Genomic DNA, 19635 nt, shown 5'->3' on the forward strand with positions numbered 1-19635 from the left:
TTTACTATTTGTCAGTTTCTTGCCTTTAAAATGACATTAGCATCATAACGTCTATTTTGTACTCATTTATTATTCAAGTGTTATTCTATATCATTTCAGTATCCTGTTACCTGTTATATGGAAATATTTTCTTTGTTAACCAAATTATGTTTATCCCTCAGTTCCGAAGAACCAGGAAACATTTCCCTGGAGTGTACCAAATAGTCCACTTGCATGGGTAAGTTGGTTGTTAGTGATGAAAGCTATGTTTAATATGCTGGAGACATTTGATATCAGTAATTGGAAAAATATTTAGTGTATCATATTGATTATGCATAAATACAAATTTTCCATTATCGGTCACATCGGCTACATTAGTGAAAGAGAGAAAATATGAAAAATCCAAATTATAAAACCGTAAAAACCCATTTATCGTTTCCTCTCTCTTATTTAACTATAGTATGAGCCGCTGCAGCTAACCATTGAGCTACAGAAAGCTAAGACATATATAAGTTCTGATTCTCTTATCAAAGCTATGAAATGCGTTCACGCCGCAGTTTAGCCTCCTAGGTTCACGCCGCAGCCGATGAGGTTTAGCCTCCTAGGTTATTCTGACGAATAGTTGCATATGATTATACTGTTTCTCCTATTCCCGACCGCGCCTTGCTTCCCAATATTTCGGTGAGGTGATTCGTCGTATTTTTTATCTCAGTTTGTCGATTAGAAGACAGTTTTGTTCTTAATGTAGGAAAGATTCAAAGACTACTATGGAATACTCAGTTAATTGCTTATGACAGCGAGTTATGACAACGTTGAATGTGGTCAAGTTCCTCTGGTGCCAACGTTCGTTAATCACTTGTATAATTGATTCACTTATTGCGGTAAAATGATCATTTCTGGTCATTTAAAAAGGACATTGGTTGCGAAAATACTCGCACCAGGGGAACAAGCCACCAGGGGTAAGTTTTCCGTGCTTGTAATTTTTAAAATCTAGGACACATTATCAGCACCGTTACTACGTTATTCCGTTTTTCCGCAAAATATCATATATAATTTATTTTAAAAAAACAATGAAAAATAAGTAGTCATGTCAAGAAAATATTTCTGATAACATTACCATGAATATTTAAAAGGGACTGTATCATTTCATCATCATTTTAGCTACTTTTGCGTTGGTTTTAAACTTTATCATTTCAAACCACTATACTTTTCCAGTTAGTGCTTATAAGTTAGCATTTCTAAGTTATCCTTATACTCTTTTGCAAAAAAAAAGATTGACCAGGGCATTACATAGTTTTTTGTGCTTAAAACGTTACTTACTAGCGGTATAAATGTGCATTACTGTTTGAGGTCGCATAGCCAAGTATTAACTCTAAATCGGTTTACTTGGTAGGTTTTCCAACCTTTCACATGGGCTTTTATAAAATATCTACTAGATTACGGACTCGCCTGGGGGAAATTAAGCGAGTAATTTGTAGCACCGAGTACTACATTGATATTTGGAAGAGTACCTGCTATCTAATTGAGCTAATTTTGAAGCATACTTCAAAATTTTACAGGAGAAAGTTCATCCCTTAACTTATAGCGGATTAAATTTATCCCTTTTTCAGTAGGTTGGATGACAATAACTTGCTGAGGCTATGTGTAATATAACGATAACTTCTCTATAAATGGGAGATGGGATGGATGGGAGAAATGAAAATTGTCGTTGTTTATTATATTTCAAAAAGTATTTTAATCTTAACTTCAAAACATGCTGGGAATGACAAAATATCAATCTTGCGGCACAATTCCACACTCCTTGAAGATCTTCCTGCGTGTTGTCCAAGGCTGATACTCTTCATTTTCGTAGTCGATGGTTTTCTACGCTTCCAGACGAGGTTTTTAAGATGCATGCTGGTGCGGCACCTCCAATATCTTGTCGTTGAGATCCTCCCTAGTTACTGCTTCGGCTCCTGCTCTCGCTGCTCCTGTGCTTGTGGTGACGGCGCCTCTTCAGTTGGCTGCACTTGTTCGGCCTCACGCACAGTCCCCGGTTCCATTCGTCGCGGACTAAATCGTTAATGCAGAAGCACCCGGGGCGGTTGGCAGCCGTGCATGTCGTAGTCGTCGTCTGCTGGAAGAAGTTGCCGCAGGTCCTTGTGCATCCGGATCCGCTAGCGAGGAATATCTCGTTCCTTCTGCAGCGTGGATTGCCGGCAACCGGCCCGTCGAATATGGTAGCTCCCGTAAAGGTCTGGCCAGCGATTGTCTGGCCAACGAATGTCTGCTGGGGCACTATCGTATAAAAAAAGGACAGCATGGATGAGAATCAGATTACGTAAAAACGGCAACCGTCACATGGCTAATTTTTCCCCGGTTTGAGAAACATATTTAATTTCATCCAGCATAATTCAATCGCGTGTATTGGAGGAAGAATTAATTCATTTAAAATTCTTTATATTCCAAGGTTATTTATGTGCTTGGCATTAAATTTGTAGTATTGGAATGGCAGTATTCAAAAGCTGAATCATAATATATATTTTCGTTCAATCTTTATTCATGGATTTTTTCCTTACTGTTTAATGAAACATGAAACAGAAATGACAGACCTTACTTATGCGTTTTATGTATTCCATTCCTGCCTTGAATAGTTGGTACATGCCTCTGAGGCTCGAAGAAGATTCAATTTTCTTCTCTTAATTTCCTTTGCAATCGCTAACACTATATTCTTACACATGGCGAACTAGGGGGTTTAAAAACTCATCTATCAAGGGTGGACACTAGTATGGAATATTTCTGATGTAAAATGATTTTAGCCGTCTATACCTCCAAGTTGGTTCGTTTTTTCGGTATTTGTGAACCCCATTATACTTAATCTTCCCTTACACTTGGCTCGACCCTGTTGGACTGCACTCGGTGCATTGAAATCTCTGGATGTATGGAACGTTCGTAAGTTTCTATCTACCTCATGTTGAGCTCTATCTCACTCGCTTTGAAGTACTAGCGGTAACTTGGGATAGGTGTATCAAAATTCAAAATACTCTTTTGCTCTGTTCTCTTGGGAGTTTTTTTAAAAAACGAATGTCACACATATTACACTCATTTACCTGGGTTCTTGGTCCCTCAGTCAGGGAATGCTAACCGACATTCCTCCAACTGATTAATGAAATAGAGATTCGTTAGTATCTACAAAGAGTGACTGTGTTATCTGAATGAGTTTTTATAGTGCTTCTTAAAATGAATTTAGATAAAGCAAAAAATAGCCAACGGTACCAGTTATGACTTTTAAAACTCCAACTCTAACGCCATAATTCTGAAAGATATCTGTTCTACGTCTCCTTTAAACTAAGAGCCTACTCAACCAGAATTGCTACAACATGGAACATGTAGAGTGGACGATTTTGAAAGAGAGGCGATGGCTCGAAAACATCTCACATTGTGATAAAGATCATTACTTAAGTTCCAAATGTATTGTTTTTCAAGACTTACTGGAACTTCATTTTTACACAATCTTGGTGGTTCAATTGTAAATCTTTAACAACTTTATTGAATTATATTTCTGTTAATTTATTACTTCCCAGTGCAATTTAATATTTAATAAACTGAATGAATTTAAATAAAATATGAGATTTAGTTATTGGTTGCAGTGGGCGATCTTGATGCCTTATTAATTTGAGGTCTTAGCCACAACCGTAGTGAATACCACTCATGAAGTCCTAAAGTTGATCTAATTCCTCAAGATTTCACAGCTTTCTTCTTTAGCTTACCACGTTAGCTGAACATAATATATTTGCCAAATATAGTAAATTTTTAAAGTGGGACGCACAGTAATAATGATATTTGGCTGCTGGCTCGACAGATTCAAGAAATTCACTAGTCCTTAAAATAAAATACACGTTACCTGAGTTTATTGCCCTCTTTGAAAAGGCAAGCCGTCTTAATTTTATCTCTAAGAATATGTACTGGCTTCATTACAGCATGCAGCTAAAAAAATGGAATGGCAAGAATACCTAATTTGCTTTTTTTTTGGGAGACAACTTACCTCCATTGGCTGATACGAAGGCCAAAGCCAACAGAACTGCTACCTTGAACACCATGACTACGCTTAATGAGTTGACTTTTCGCTGTCTGCTCGAGCTTCTGTGGTGTTATGCCCTGGGTTGCTCTTTTTATGAGAACATTCGTTATCTTCCTTTTTTTGTGATAACATTTTCGAAAGAAATATCACTCCCCTGTGCTCTGGGCCAAGTTCTCCTTTTTCAGAATATTGGCGTGAGTCGTGTTTTGCTAAACCGGAATGAACTGGCGTTGCTAACCCAATAGTTGGAGCTATCTCTGGACGAAATATGCTTATCTAATTCGTTACAAATACTCGTTTCTAATAATTAGCGAATTTTTTTCCTGTCCAATCACGGTAATAAAATTTAGGACGCGTATATAATAAATAATAGCAGCAAAATGTCTATAGTTCTCCTTGTTACTTCCATCAGACTTGGAGCGTAGCTTAAATTATGCCTTTAATAGCGGGCATATAATGCCTTTTTCGCTTTTAATGAAATGTGTTAAGGACAAAAAAGGTAAATCAAACTAAAATATTAGATTATGTATGGTATATCCATGTTAAAGGTTTCATTACGATGACCGAGTTTTAAGATAAATGATCAAATGGTTTAAAAAGGTGCAGTGAAGTTTACAATCTACTTTCAGTGAGAATCCATGGAAGAATCACTGAATATTGTCAAGAGATATTCAATATAAATAAATTAATTAATTTATGTTCTAGGAGTCTGACCTCCTTCAGAACATAGTATTAAATTATTAGGTGTGCGTTGGCAATGCACATAGGGATATTAAAGGAACCATACAACATTATGAAAAAAGGAAAAAAATGAATGTCTTCTTCTAGCACTACATGAACAATAAACGTATCCATAAATAATTAAATCATTTAACTCAGTTGACAATATACGTAGGAGCAGCAAAAGAATCATACAGCAATATGAAAAGACTGAATTTCTTCTTCCAACACGAAATGAACATTCACGTATCCATAGCTAATGAATTAATTAACTCAGTTGACAATAGACTTGGAGTTAACAAAATATTCATACAACTGAATTTCTTAAAAGATAAATTTATTTTTCTGACTATAAATGAACTTAAACTTATCGATAAATATATAAATCAACAACACCAGTCTCAGTCAGCATTTATGGGTCACTGGAAACAAGGGTGTGCCCTGGGTCAAAAGTAGGGGGGGGGGGCAAGCCATAGTCGTTCAAGTCTGAACATTTATACATGGAAAAGGTGAATTAAACCAAAATTTTAAGAAATTTATGACTGCGCTTAATCTATGAAATTATTTTCTTGAAAAAAAATATTTTTGCTACATGCCTTAATCTAATATCTCGTTCATTTTTCATGGGTTAAAAGCAAATTTGTTGAAAACTTTCCTTCCAATCCAGTCATGATTTTCGTTGAAGACTTCTGAGATTTTTGCTTCTAGGGGGGCAGCTGCCCCCTCCTGACCCCCGCTGGGTACGCACATGACTGGAAAGTAAGTAAGTGATGGTCTTCCTTTTAAATATTTCAAGTGAAGCACTGTCTTTTGCCTGTTTAGGCAAATTGCTTCACAGTTTTGAGGCAAAAGTTGCAACAGATTTGCCGACTGTGGTTGTCCGCAACTGGGCTCATACTCGAATATAGACTCATATGTAAGACCAAGAATGCACATATTAATTCATTGCCCATCGCACACGAGTTACCTCGGATTCGCACAAGTTCAGCATGGAAGAAATTATATCTATTCTATCCATCTAGTTCTCTAACTTAACTAGAAATGCAATACGTGATGGAATTACCTGGTCATACTTCATCATTATCATCATATTGTGGTGTTCTGCCCGTCGGCAGGTCCCCCGCGCCAATGCTGTCTCCATTCCCTCCTGTCTCCGGTCATCTCCTTGAAGTCTCCATATCTTCGAATTTTTACGTTGTCGATAACCTTTAGCCTTCTCCTTCCTCCTCCTCTGATCCCTTCCACCGTTCCCTCCGAAGCTACTTTCAAAATTCCATTTCCCTCATCAAATGCCCCAGCCAGTTACCCTTCCTTTGATTTATTTGGTCCATCAACGTTCTTTTCTCATCTATCCTATTTAACACTTGCTTATTCCTAACTCGATCCGTCCACCGTATTCCCTCCATCTTCATCCAAACCCACATCTCAAACGCCTCAATTATGTCCCTGTCTCTCTTCCCCATCGTCCAAGTCTCATATCCATACATAAACGCACTCCACACATAGCATTTCATCAATCTCTTCCTCAATTTTAATTCCAGTGCCTTGTTACACAAGGCTCTTTTCTTCTTCTTGAAAACTTTGTTCGCCATTCCTATTCCTCTTTTTATTTTTCCTATACGTTTCCAGTCTTCAGTTATCGAAGTCCCCAAGTAGCTGTAGGTTCTCACATTCTGTACTTCACCTTCTTTTGTCTTCACCCTCATACCATCTACATTTCTCACTTTTATCACTTTATTCTTCTCAACGTTTATTTTCATTCCACATGTTTCCATTCCTTCCTCCAACCCTGTTACCAATATCTGCAGTGACTCTATGTCCTCGGCTAAAAGCAGCATAACATCAGCAAATCTGATGCATCTTATTTATACTCCACCAATACTTATTCCCTCTTCTCTTTCATGCAATATCGCACTTATCATATCTTCAACATACATGAAGCTTGAAAAAAAGTTAGGTCTTATGCTTGTGAAGTCTAGTAATGTGATCTTGAATTCGGTTTTAAGCAACATTTACTCACATTTTTACATCGAAGAATATATTGGCATGAAGATAAAGCAAAACCTGTTCCCCAACCTCAGAGGCAATACTTGTGGCAAAAAAGTTTGCCGGCCTTGGTACAGTCCTCGCCTGCGAAACGGAAGGTCGAGGGTTCGAGGCCCGCCTGGATAGCTTACTCCTGACCAGTGCGTGGATTTTTGTGGTCGCCCATTGTTATCTGTTATATCTCCCCCGGTGTAAAGGCCAAAAAGTGCCTTTTTTGGGTTGTTGGATATAAATAATGAAAAATAAATAAATGGAGAGACTGTTGAAGAGAAAAAGATATGAAAAATTTGTTACACAGTGTCGACAGATTCAGGTTTCTTCGTGGTAAAGGTTTCCGTCGTTGAATTACTTGTGCATTTCCACTTATTTATTCAGCAAACAACTCCATTCAATTCCATTCGTTTCGGTTTCTTGTACCTGAAGGGTAATCTATTGAAATGCGTTGCGTGTTTGATTACGCTGGTGTAGAATTCGAATTACGCTAGTATATAATTGCTAACGGCAAATTTCAATAGGCCAGAGGCCAGTTTTAATAGGCCAATTTTTTCTATCCCGACAAATTTGCTGAATGACCAATAATCAAGGTAAAAACTTATGATCAACGATGATTCTGTTAATCAAGAGGTTGAAGTTCAATAAAGAATGTTATACATTCATCATCAAGTACTAACGAAAACTTATGATAAAGGAAGAGTACCATCCCAGCTTATATTGGGAGTGAATAGAAGAATTTAATATTATTTTAGCCTGTTTGAAATGTAAGCATACCTAACTCGCGGCATATTCACTCCCTGCCCGACGGTGCAATTTTTGCGCATTGGGTATGATGGATTGGAAATTTTTAGTCTTCGAACGGAAATAAAGAGCAATGAAGGAATTTTATTTAAGTAAATAAAAGATCGTAGTACTTTTCCACAAGAGTTTTTAATGCGTACAACGCGTTTCGGCTCACTGAGCCATCATATGGTACAAGACGATGGCTCAGTGACTGAGCCATCATATGGTACAAGACGATGGCTCAGTGACTGAGCCATCATATGGTACAAGACGATGGCTCAGTGAGCCGAAACGCGTTGTACGCATTAAAAACTCTTGTGGAAAAGTTGTACGATCTTTTATTTACTTAAATATGTCTAACTTCCACCAATTGAAGCCTGAATCTGTTGAACTTAGAAGGAATTTTAGTCTAGAGGTTTTTTTAATGCGTTCCTGGACTCACGCTAATGCTTTAACTTGAAGCTAGCAGGAGCCTGTCTACAATTCCTTATTTATCAACCTCCTTTTTTGTGTTTCATGCACGTGTTATTGTTGAACAAATCGTCAATTTTGCTGCAAATAGACACTAATGAAGCATTCTGAAGGGGTGCTCGAGTTTTTCTCGTCACAATAATCATAATAATGTGTTTATTTCTCTTTCAGTCTAGGTAGAACAGCATGGCAAAGTGGATGAAATTTCATGCTCCCTCACTTCACTTAGGAACGGTGGGTGGAATAGCTAATGCCCTCGTCAGAAACCTCTGTGTTTTCAGAAAATCCTGTTGGCAAATGAAATCAACTCAAATAAAGCCATTTAATGGAAAAGGGTGAGAGCTATTTGCCTAGAAAACAATTGGTAATAATAATATGCAAAGGAAGCTATATAGTCTTGGCTCGTGGGTAACAATAAATTCTTGTAATCCGATCGTTATTGTGTTAGACGGTTAGAACGCTGTCGTCGGCGAAGGTGAGGATAGAAGAATAACCGGAAAATATGGTTTAGGAAATAGAGATGAAAAGGAAGAAATACTTTAGGATTCATGAGGATAAAATAAAATGGTTAACTTCCACACACTTTTTTATTAACAAACTACCGACCCGGTTTCGACACGTAGTGTCATTATCAAGGATAATGACACTACGTGTCGAAATTAATAAATGTCGTGTTAATAAAAAAGTGTGTGGAAGTTAAGCATTTTATTTTATCCTCATGAATATAAAACATTTCCACTGTATATCGCCGGACACTGTGAATTATAAATACTTTAGGAATTCTGCACTGAACAAAAATTAGTGAATGCCAACACAGAGTTTGAGAATCAATTGCGAAGAAGATATACATGGAAAATGCTAGGAGACAAAAGAAGATTTCAATTGGAATACAGCCACTTTCACTTTCAGTGAAGCAGAGGTTTAGGAATCATATAAAGGACTGCAAAAGCTAGCCAGGGGCAGATATCGACAGTGATCATAATCAATTGATGATGAAATACCATCTGAAATTAAAGAAATGAAGGAAAACAGCAAAGAATTCATGGCAATTAGAGAAACTGAAAGAGCAAAAAAATCGACATGCCTTTAAAAAAGTAGTGGAGAGAAAGATAAAATTAGATTATACTGAGAAATAAGTGGAGAACACTTGGGAAAATATCAAAAGTGGGCTTCAGGAGGCCCCTAGAGGAATTTTAGGGAGGAGAAAATTTGTCAAGGAAATGCCATGGATCACCAGGGTGAACCTATGCGAGGATGTGCAAAATAACACCCCCCTCCGTCCTCGTAAGCTTCGCCTTAGGCCGTATTTTCGAAGCTACAGCCGGCACACGTATCATTCTTATTTAATAATTTTATATCACACTTCCTTACCTTAGATCACCTATGATGAATGGCGGTAATATTAGGCTATATCATAAATGATAGGAAGATGGTTAAACTTTGTCAAATATATTTAATTCCTCTCTTTATTCTCGCTATCATCTGGTACCGTAAGCAAGTGCTTTATTCAGCAATTCCAGCTTCAGTTTGGCTGAAGTAAGACTAATGCGAAAAATTGTGTGCTGACTTATTATTCAAAGAAATGACCGCAGACTTGCAAGCCGTCTACCTTTACCGAGTCACCCGTAAGTGCAAATTCATTGCGAAAATTCCACTGAAGAAAAATCATTCCCCTTTTCATGGATTAAAAAAATATTTCATTGCCTTTGTGTGTATGGATGGTTTTTCTGAATGAATCGAGTATTAAGGATTGATATATTTTAAGGTATATATGAGCAAGTTTCGGTAATCGACTAAGAAAAGACGAATATCATCCTGTGCATCAATGAGGAGTGGAGGATATGAAAATGAAGTACGTTTAGTCCAATTCAGAATTAAGTATTTTGAAGTTTACATCGCATCATGTTGCATCTGTTATATTCGCGAGTACTAGATATATTTTTCAGGGGATTCTCCAAGACACGGTAGTTCAATAGATTTTTTGTAGGCTTCTATATTGGACTTGGTAAATTCATCAGTATGCAGTTTTCGCTGAATTGGTCTCGGACATTAAAATTCAGTCAGTTTTTATGAATTCTTTTCTGTAAGTTTCTCATACGGCCGAGGAAAAGATTGGGCTCTTATATGTGTATGTGAGATCCCTGAAAATAGTTACTTTTTCGTGACATCGCATGACACCGTCGTGTATCATTTTTACTGCCAGAATTTTGATGGATATTACATGGCAGCATTAAGCTATATTGCCCGAATATAGGAAATCGTGCATCGATTGAACATGTGGGAAAATTAGTTATTTTTTAAGTATCACAAGTGCCTTAATAGAGCTGTTATGATGCTCAGTCACTAAAGATCCCAAATGATGATTGACTTCTCATAAAGGAGGAACATGAGCAATCCATAGAATAAGTGAATTTGTATGGAGTCACGCGCACGGGTGCAAAGTTAAATACGCCAAGGAGAAAGTTGTGCGAAAGGGAAGAAACACGCAGGTGTGAAAAGATTAGCTGATAGAAGAATTGAAAGGAAATATGCGTCAAACCAATCTCAGTATTGTTGACCATTGATGATGACCTGCGTATGCTGAGATGACACCTTGCTTCGCGGTGTTACCTCTTCCGAGGCTCACAGCATTGCGTCAACGAATTTAACTGTTTAACACGGGGGAAGCGTTGTGGTCTGGGGAGCGCTTGTCGTCTAATGCACGGAGGTGTAAGTGACTGTTTTACTGCTTTACGGTGTATTTTTATACTTAATATTCCATATCAAAGGGATTAAAAATATATATCCTACATATTTGCGAACAATTAAACAATTTATCCCGATTTAATGGCAGAATTGAGAAAGCTTCCAAACATTCATACAAGGAGGCACATGTTTGTAGGCCGACAAATCCACGCAACGATGAATAAACGGGTGCTGTACTACCTAACCCATTATCGGCCAAGGCTAATATTCGGTAGAAATTTTTTAATTTATCATCATATTTAGTCTTAATAGATACTAGAAAAGAAATTTTGAAAATTTTGAGGCTCTAAAAAATTTATTTATACCAGAAAAATAATGGTGCGTTTTCGCTCCTTTGGCGGAATGTGGGTAGTTCGGTTAACATACCGTGAAAATCTAAAATCTTTTTCTTTTCCACTGTTTTATTTATAAACACATAGAAACGCATAAATTAGTATTTAAAATCATTAAGTAACCGTTCATACTATAAAAAAATGACTGTATTTATGAAAATTATTTGGATATTAGGGCACATTACATTTTACCCAAAAATATGCATTGTGCCTATTACATTACCTGCACCTTTTGCTTGATGCCTTTTTCTCGACAATATGACCTGCATTATCTGCTTTAGTGTCTGCTAGTAAATAATTACGAGAAGGTTTGTCTTTTTTCGGGCTTGATGGTCCTTCTGCATGTATATCTTAGTGATTGCCAATACTGAATCGGTCACCTTTGATTGACGTTAGTGCACCAAAACATCTTTGAGAAATGCGATGCGATGGTGGTTGGCGTAACATGGTGAAACTCCTTCATGATGCACAAAGGTTAAGAAAAGACTTAGCTGTTCCACAAAATAAAATATATTTGCGACCGGTTTTGATACAGCGTATCATCATCTGGCAGATGATGATACGCTGTATCGAAACCGGTCGCAAATATATTTTATTTTGTGAAACAGCTAAGTCTTTTCTTAACCTTTGTGGATCTTTGAGAAATCAATTGGAGACATTTTGAGCCAACTAGCCTTCCCATAGATTTTCCATGAATAAGTAAACACACTTTCCAGTAAATTGGTAAACAATAGCCACCACCTCGTTTTCCCTCTGATTTTGATTCTATAAATCGCGTTTGTATAATCGTGATATATACTCCACCTATGGGATTATTGCAATCCCCAATAACGAGAAGCTGGGGAATAGTTATGCCTTTTCTTTCAAATGGTAAATTGGCTGTGTTTCTGGCTACAATTACAACAGAGGATTCATTCCATTTGACCGCGAACAATGCAGATTCCTCGTCAAAAGCATAAACAATTGAGCCTCGAGGCTTTTTCCAAAAGCTTTAGAGTTTTCAAGCGGGCACTTTCCAGTTCTATTTTCCCGAATGGTTCAAGTTGCAAAGGATCGCCTTTCCTTCAGTGTTTGGAACATGGAACATGTATAGGAGAAGTTTTCAAAAAATTACCGATGCTGAGTAATATCGGGAATTATTTTCAAGAAATGTGAAACAACGATAGCTCCTAATCCTACCTTCAATCCATGAGGATTTGTTTTATTTAGACCCTCCATACAAAAAAAATTGGGTTAGGTAACCATCTGAAGAGGAAAGGCACCATAATTTGAACCCAAATCAAACCGGTTTATTTTATATCAACATTTTCACTTATACATAATAAATAAGTTATTTTTCCAATAAAACATTTTTCGTAAAGCACTCCATGCATTAAGTGACTTTGTGGTAAAACCCATCCTGAAATTTTCTATGAGGGGATGGCTTGGTGATTAGTTTCCACGCTTTACCGGTAATCGGAGATCAGATTTCAAATCCCGGTCAAGTCAAATATTTTTTCATCGCGAACTTCATTTTTGTTGCATAATATTCGTAAAATTTGGTTTCTTCTAAAAGAATAAATATAATTCAATACCTTTAACCCATTTACGGCCAAAGGTGCGAAAACGCACCATTTTTTAATTAGTTCGTAAAAAAATATCCACTCGGTTATTCAATAGTTTTTCCTTGTTAATTCATTTGATGAGAACCTCATTTTTAAAACCATTTTCTTTAAAAATTTTGACGTTATTATTTAATTATAAAGTTTCAAGTTTACTAAATTTCATGCTCTTCGAGGTCTATCAACTTAATATTTTTTTACGAGTTTACTAAGAATATTTATGAATCCTAATTCTAGTATTATAAATGTACTATTATTGCTTAATTACTCTGATTTTTTTTAAATCAAATAATATATTTAGAGATGTATAATTTTGACACTTGTATATAATGGTGCGTTTTCGCACCTTTGGCGTTTGGGGGTATGGCAGATTAGGACTGGGGTACCGTACCAAGAGACAAATCTAGCAAACCTCAGTCACTAATAATGTACGCCACCCTGTAATTATTCGGTGAATCAATTTAATCATTGTTGGGTTTTAAAAAACCATGAAATATATTTTTTTATCTTATTGGTCTCACAGCTGTCGTCTTCTAAAATGTGGCTTCATTTAGTCATTGCGTACTAATGAGCAGCTCGATTCCCCGCCACGAGACCTATCGATTTTTAACCGTGTGTAAGTTTCTCAAACAGCGCTGGTCGTTCAGAAATGGATTACTGCTATGTACGCATTAATGGATCTCACCTCCCAATTCTAGAAGAAAGCTTCAAGAAGTTAGTCTCATAGGTCTATACGCATTCGTTAGGTATGACGGGTGTAACTGGATGATCCCACAGCTTCAAGATCAACGTTTCAGGCAACGTAGGAGTGAAAAAATTATCTTTTTCATTGCATCAAATTTTCCGAGACTACTGTAGATGGATAATAAAAGAAGGTGTGTGTCCACTCAAGATATCTTGACCACTCTAGAGGAAACCCTGGATTCTGTGGATGACGCCACGGATGTTGTCTAAATATCGCCAGACGTTAAGAACTTGACTGATGAAGAAGACATCGGTGATAACATATGAACTGCGAAGCCAATTAACAATGACATCGCGGTAACATTGGAAACGAATCGAGGCGATGGTATAGTGGAGCACCGGCTAGGTGCGCAAGAAGAAGAAGGAAGGCCATCAGTATACCAAAAAAGATATCCAGTCGTCTGATAAAAGGGACTAATTTTCCAAAATGGAAAAAGGATATTGATACAAAGTTTTTGTGTCGTCCAATATCTAAAGAGAAGGAATATGACGAATAAATAAGACGTGAATTTGGAATTATGTCTCCATCTGATATTTTCCTCCTCTTTCTTGATGATGAGGTTTGGAGGAAATGGTATATTTTTCAAAAAAGGTATGTTACTGATAGCAATAGGCATCAGTTACAATTAGTATTGCAGGCATGAAAAGTTTCTTGAGATTTTGATTCTCTCTGGTTATCATATGCTCCCGCAGCAGGATTTGTATTTGTCTATAGATATTATAAAGGTAAATGGGTTGAATTAGTTCGTCAAACTATGAGTAGAAAGAGATAAAGGAAAATATCCACCTTTTTTCTCGACAAATCGGACAAATTTGCAAAGCTGAGACCAATATTTACAATGTTGAATGCTAATTTTTGCAGTTGGGAATTTTTTCTCTTAACCTTTCTATAGATGAGCAAATGGATCCGTATTTTGAACACCATATGAATTTCTGCATTATTTTCACAAATAATTGTTTTCTCCTCAACATTTTCATTCCTTAATTTCTAATTTATAACCTAGGTGGGGGAAAATTCAAAATCCTGTATGAAAACAAAATCAAAATAAGAATAGGGGACCTTAACGTTCCTCCTCGAAATTTTGTGAATAGTATTTTTTTATTGAATCCAGTAACTTTTGATTATTTAAGAATTTTACGGCCATAAATACTTTTGGTACCAGAAAAATGTTTAGATATCTTCATCTCTACAGCTCTACTGACAGAGAAAGGTGGAAATATGCATAAAAAATTTCAGCTTATGGAAAGAAAGATGCAGGTGAACGGTGGGTTGGAAATGGAGGATTAAAACCTAAGGTTATGACTTGGTAACGTATTGAGCGGAATGCTTGACATACCGTGGAATAGGGAAAATAAAAGTGAGTGTATATCGGGAATGACCGTGGACACCCTAAGTAAAAATCCATTATTTACGAGGTATCACAGGGTAAAGAACTTACCGCCACATCCTTCTGGTCATTTTTTGAGATCATTATTTTTACGGATCAGAATTTTCATGGTGGGAGAAGGAAGTTTGACACCTATGAAGCTGAGATTGAACATCTGCTACCTTGGATTTTCTTGCATTTCAAGGGAAATCGTCTAGGCTCCTTTAGTGTACGTCGTCAAAAATTCTCGGTAAATATACCTATTGATTCATAAGAAAAATTTTATCGAGAAGAAAAAGCTATATATCATATTTTCCATTCAAAGGAAATTGAGGTTTCAAATTTAAAAATAAAAAGTTTACTGCATTTGACTTTTTATTTCATAAAAATAAAATATTGCATGGACAAAACAACCCAATATTTTAGACTTATCGCAGTCCTTACAATTTCTTCATTCTTTGGTATTTTTTATTTTATTTTCATTGGTCTTCTTGTAGTACCCATAAACTTTCGCATAAGGAGTGTCTAACTCTCTGCTTTTGTTTAGATTGTGATGGATTCTTAGTTTTTGCTGTTATTATTTCGGCTTCCATGGCTGCTTCGGCTATCCTCCTTACAACTGGAGAAGGATATGCTACCATATATTTTCCATTCGAGGGAAAACGAGGGTACTATACTTCATTTTAGGTTAAATATTTTGTTCAATAAAACACTAAAAAATATTTGACATTTATTTCAGGAAGAGAAAATATTGCACGGACAAACGTCCTAATATTTTAGACTTATTTCAGTCTTAACAATTCTTCCGTTTCTTAGTATTTTTCATTTAATTTTCATCGGTCCAATTGTAATATCCTTAAACTTTCGCCAAAGGATACTCTAACTCTTTGCTTTTGTGCGGATTGTGATGGATTTAGTTTCTCCGCTAATTCTATCACCTATTTGTAACTGCTTCGGCTATGTCTTTACTGCCACCCCTGATGGAGAAGAAAAAGCAATCATGTTTTTCATTCGAAGGAAAATGAGGTTTCAATTTTTTAGGGTCACTGCATTTCAAATTTTGACTTCAGGAAGATTTATTATTGCTCGGACAAACAACGCGAGATTGGCGATATATCTCAGTCGTTTTAGTCCCTTAGTAGTTTTTATTTAATTTTTATCGGTCTTCTTGTAGTACCCTTAAACTTTCGCATAAGGAGTCACTAACTCTCTGCTTTTGTTTGGATTGTGATGGATTCTTAGTTTTTGCTGTAATTCTATCGGCGTTCGTAGCTTCTTCGTCTGTCCTCCTCACTACTGCCTACGGAGAAGAGCAAGATACCATATTTTCCATTGGAAGGAAAATGAAGTTTTTGTTTTCTAAATAAAATACTAAAATATATTGGAAATTTTTATTTCAGGAAGAGAAAATATTTCACGGTAACACAACCCAAGACTGGCGACTCATCTCAGTCCTTTCAGTTCCTTTGTAGTTTTTATTTTATTTTCAATCCGACCTCTTCTAGTACCCATGAACTTTCGCCCAAGGATTGTCTCTTACTCTTTGTTTTCGTGTGGATTGCGACGGATTGTTAGTTATTGCTGCGATGTTTTCTGCGTTCGTTGCTGCTTCGGCTGTCCTCCTCACTACTGCTTCTGTCACGGATTGGGCGAATCCTCCATCTCCTGCAGCGGAGCGGATTCACGCACAATCCCCCGTTGAGTTCGTCTCGCACCGTTCCTCCAACGCAGAAGCATCCTGGCCTACACCCAGTCGGGCAAGTCGTCGTCGTTTGCAGGAAGTTGCCGCAGGTAATCGTGCACCTTGAACCGCACGTGAGGAATATCTCATTCCTACGGCAGCGGGGGTTGCCGGAGACAGGGCCGGAGAAGAGACTTGCCAAGTCAAAATTTGCCGTGTTAGCTGCCGCGAGGTTAGGGCCGGCTACCGCCTGGAACGTATTCATCTGTGGCTCTTTGAGAGAAGATGAAAAGATTAATTTTTGAAAAGGATGCAATATTATGGTTTACAATCTGATTAAAATTTTAGACTTCAATTTTTGCATACACAGAACAGAAAAAGACAATTCACTTATTATGTTCCACTTTGACTTTTTATTTCTGTAAACAGCGCTGTGGCTCTTTGAGAAAAAATGAGTGCATTCACTTTAAAGAGGATTCTACTATGATTTAGACACCGTTTAAGATTTGAGTCTTCACTTTTTGGAACCACGGAATAGAAAAAGAACATTTACTTTGTATATTACACTTTGACTCTCTATATCCGAAGATAACGCAGAGGCTCTTTGAGAAAAGATGAGGAGATTAATTTTTATGTTAATGCAATTATGATTCACATGTTGATCACCGCCTCCGAGTATAGTCTAAGCATGATATGCAAAGTTTTGGCCAACGTTTCGATACATTTTTAAAGATCTTCTGCAAGGGTATGAATGAATATGATCAATTTTTGCGCAATTGGATTCTATTTATTGTTTATTTTACTATAGTAAAAACATTATAATTATATTTCATGGCATCATGTATTATTTTAATGTAATCATATTTATTCATAGTCCTGAAGAAGATACTAAACGTATATCGAAAAGTCGGCAAATAATTTTGCAAATCATTCTTCGACCTATACTTGGAGGCAACATTAAAAAATTAAGATCAACATAGCAAAGAAAAGAAAAAAGAAATTGGTTAATATTAACATACTGTTTAAAAATTGAGTCTTAACCTTTTTTCACGTACATGCATTACAAAATTCAGACGAAAACATAGAAAAAGACCGAAATACCTATAAATCTAGGGAGCAATGTCAAGAATGACAAAAAAATTGTGCCTAAGGAAGCTAATCTTCCGAAGCCGCGAAATTTTTTAACTTGTCAATGAGTGTTTCCGTGTTTTTCCATAAGCTACTGTTAGCTGCGACTTCTGAATATTGCTGGCTTGGCTTGCGGCAACATAATGGGTTGCCTTTTGTTTATGTATTTTCAACAAGCTATACTAGTCCAATAAATTCAATATGAAATATTCAATATGACTAATAGTAATGGATTAGAATAAAGATCACCACTAAATATTCGCACTCCGTACCAATGACCATGCGATGGAATGAACCGAAGTAATTAAGCCACGTTCCTGATTGCTCTTATTGGGGAAAGTTTCTCAGTTGCGCCATTAATTTCCGTAAAAGATTGCGCTGTGGTATTTTTAGATAGGTGAAAAGATTGCCCAAAGAATTGGTTCAAGAAAAGATTGAAACAAAAAAGGTCATCTTGCGCTTCTTTGAAGGACAACTCACCCGCGTTGACTGCCGCAAAAGCCAATGCCGAAGCAACAAAAAGTGCGATCCTCATGACTGAGCTCGAGTTCCGACGTGTTCCCTGTTGTCCTGTCGTCTGCTTGTCCAACAACTTTGTGCGAACCTTATATCATCCCTTCTTATCTCCCATTTTACAAGTGGAAGGGTGAAAGAAAATTTTGCCTGAAATTCTTGGGAAAAGTCCAAGGCTAGCCAAACTTTGCGTTCGCATCAGGTTAAACCGAGCTGGCAGATAGTGACGGAGCTTATCGTTAGCATGAATTATATCACTTCAGTAAAATTATCAATTTGGATCAACTTTTAGGCGCTATCCTTTAATTAGTAGTTAAAATGTATGACGAAGATATTTACTGAAAGTCTGCATGAGCCAAATAATTTATTTTTGCCTAAGGAAACGTTAATCCTACTACCTATGAGGCATGTTGGGACAGGTTTAGGATTTCCAAGGATTCTACGAGTAGGACCTGTGAATTAACTCTATTCCAGCTGCAGTTGTATAGAAACTACATAATTTGCCCTAAATGTATTAATATTTAACTTTATTCTTAGTAGTCACGAGCGATGTATAGGATCATATTGTGTTTATGCAAGGAGAATTCATTCACCCTCTTGAAATACCTATGTGAAATTACCGTGGGTAGGTTTGTTGGAAAAAGATACCAAAAAAATTCTGATGGACATCCAACACAGGTTAGAATTGACTCATTTTTTTTAAAAAATCGTTCGCATTGTGTGATTCGTACATAATCCTTTAAAGCTATGTTTACACATTTTCATTCTCCTCCTCGTAAGAATGATTTGCGCACCTGAAATTGAAGCTGTTTTTATCTTCAGCTTCGTTATGCAGCCGACCAGTTGTACCGAATTCGGGACTTGGTGATTATTTTATAACGTTTTTACGAACTCGCTTTGTTGTTTTTCATTTTGTCCGGGTCAAATCTAGCAGCTTAATGCTAACCCACTTTCCGATTAGTTATCAAGCTAAAATTTTCAGGATTATTCAGAACCAGATAGCAGCGCAATATTCCAGCACTTTTATTTATTATTTTAACTGTATCTCAATTGTTATTCAGAATTTAAAGTTAAATATGGAGATTTGTTCTAAACTTTTCCACCAAAATCCGACCATTTAAAGTAACGAGAATGATAGAGTCATGACAACATATTTGTTTACTTCGAAGTTCATTGAAAAATTGATTGAAAAAAAATTGACTTCATGATTTTATGTTAGCGATAAAAACTTTGGCTTTTATAAAAATATTTTTATACATTATTACTATTATTATTGTATTTTAAAATAGTTATATTATTTATGCATGCATTTCGTAACATTTGTTGCGAAAATGTTTCAGAGTTCACTTCCATATATTTTCCATGGTACTAATAAAGTGTCAATAGACTTCCTAAAATTCTCTGTACTGGCCCCACTGCACTCTTGTGACCTTGACTGAAAGCTGGCTGAAATATCCTACCCACTAATACC

The 19635-nt window shown here is 36.6% G+C and overlaps 1 protein-coding gene across 1 annotated transcript; it reads right to left on the reverse strand.

Annotated features, from left to right (window-relative positions):
- Positions 1 to 16219: 16219 nt before the first annotated feature.
- On the reverse strand, positions 16220 to 19399 carry LOC124162200 (venom serine protease inhibitor-like). Its single transcript, XM_046538640.1, has 2 exons — positions 18132 to 19399; positions 16220 to 16796 (listed from the first exon to the last, which is right to left on the reverse strand). The coding sequence occupies exons 1-2, from the start codon at positions 18184 to 18186 to the stop codon at positions 16414 to 16416; spliced, it is 438 nt and encodes a 145-aa protein (XP_046394596.1). The 5' UTR covers positions 18187 to 19399; the 3' UTR covers positions 16220 to 16413.
- Positions 19400 to 19635: the final 236 nt, after the last annotated feature.

This window comes from Ischnura elegans, chromosome 7 (genome assembly GCF_921293095.1).
Source record: "Ischnura elegans chromosome 7, ioIscEleg1.1, whole genome shotgun sequence".
Taxonomy (NCBI): Eukaryota; Metazoa; Arthropoda; class Insecta; order Odonata; family Coenagrionidae; genus Ischnura; species Ischnura elegans.

Excerpts from the sequence above, each read along its gene's own strand:
- LOC124162200 (XM_046538640.1), bottom strand. The coding sequence starts at position 18,186 with ATGAGGATCGCACTTTTTGTTGCTTCGGCATTGGCTTTTGCGGCAGTC. Across the intron at positions 16,797-18,131 it reads TTTTGCGGCAGTCAACGCGG|AGCCACAGATGAATACGTTC; the intron begins GTGAGTTGTCCT and ends CTTCTCTCAAAG.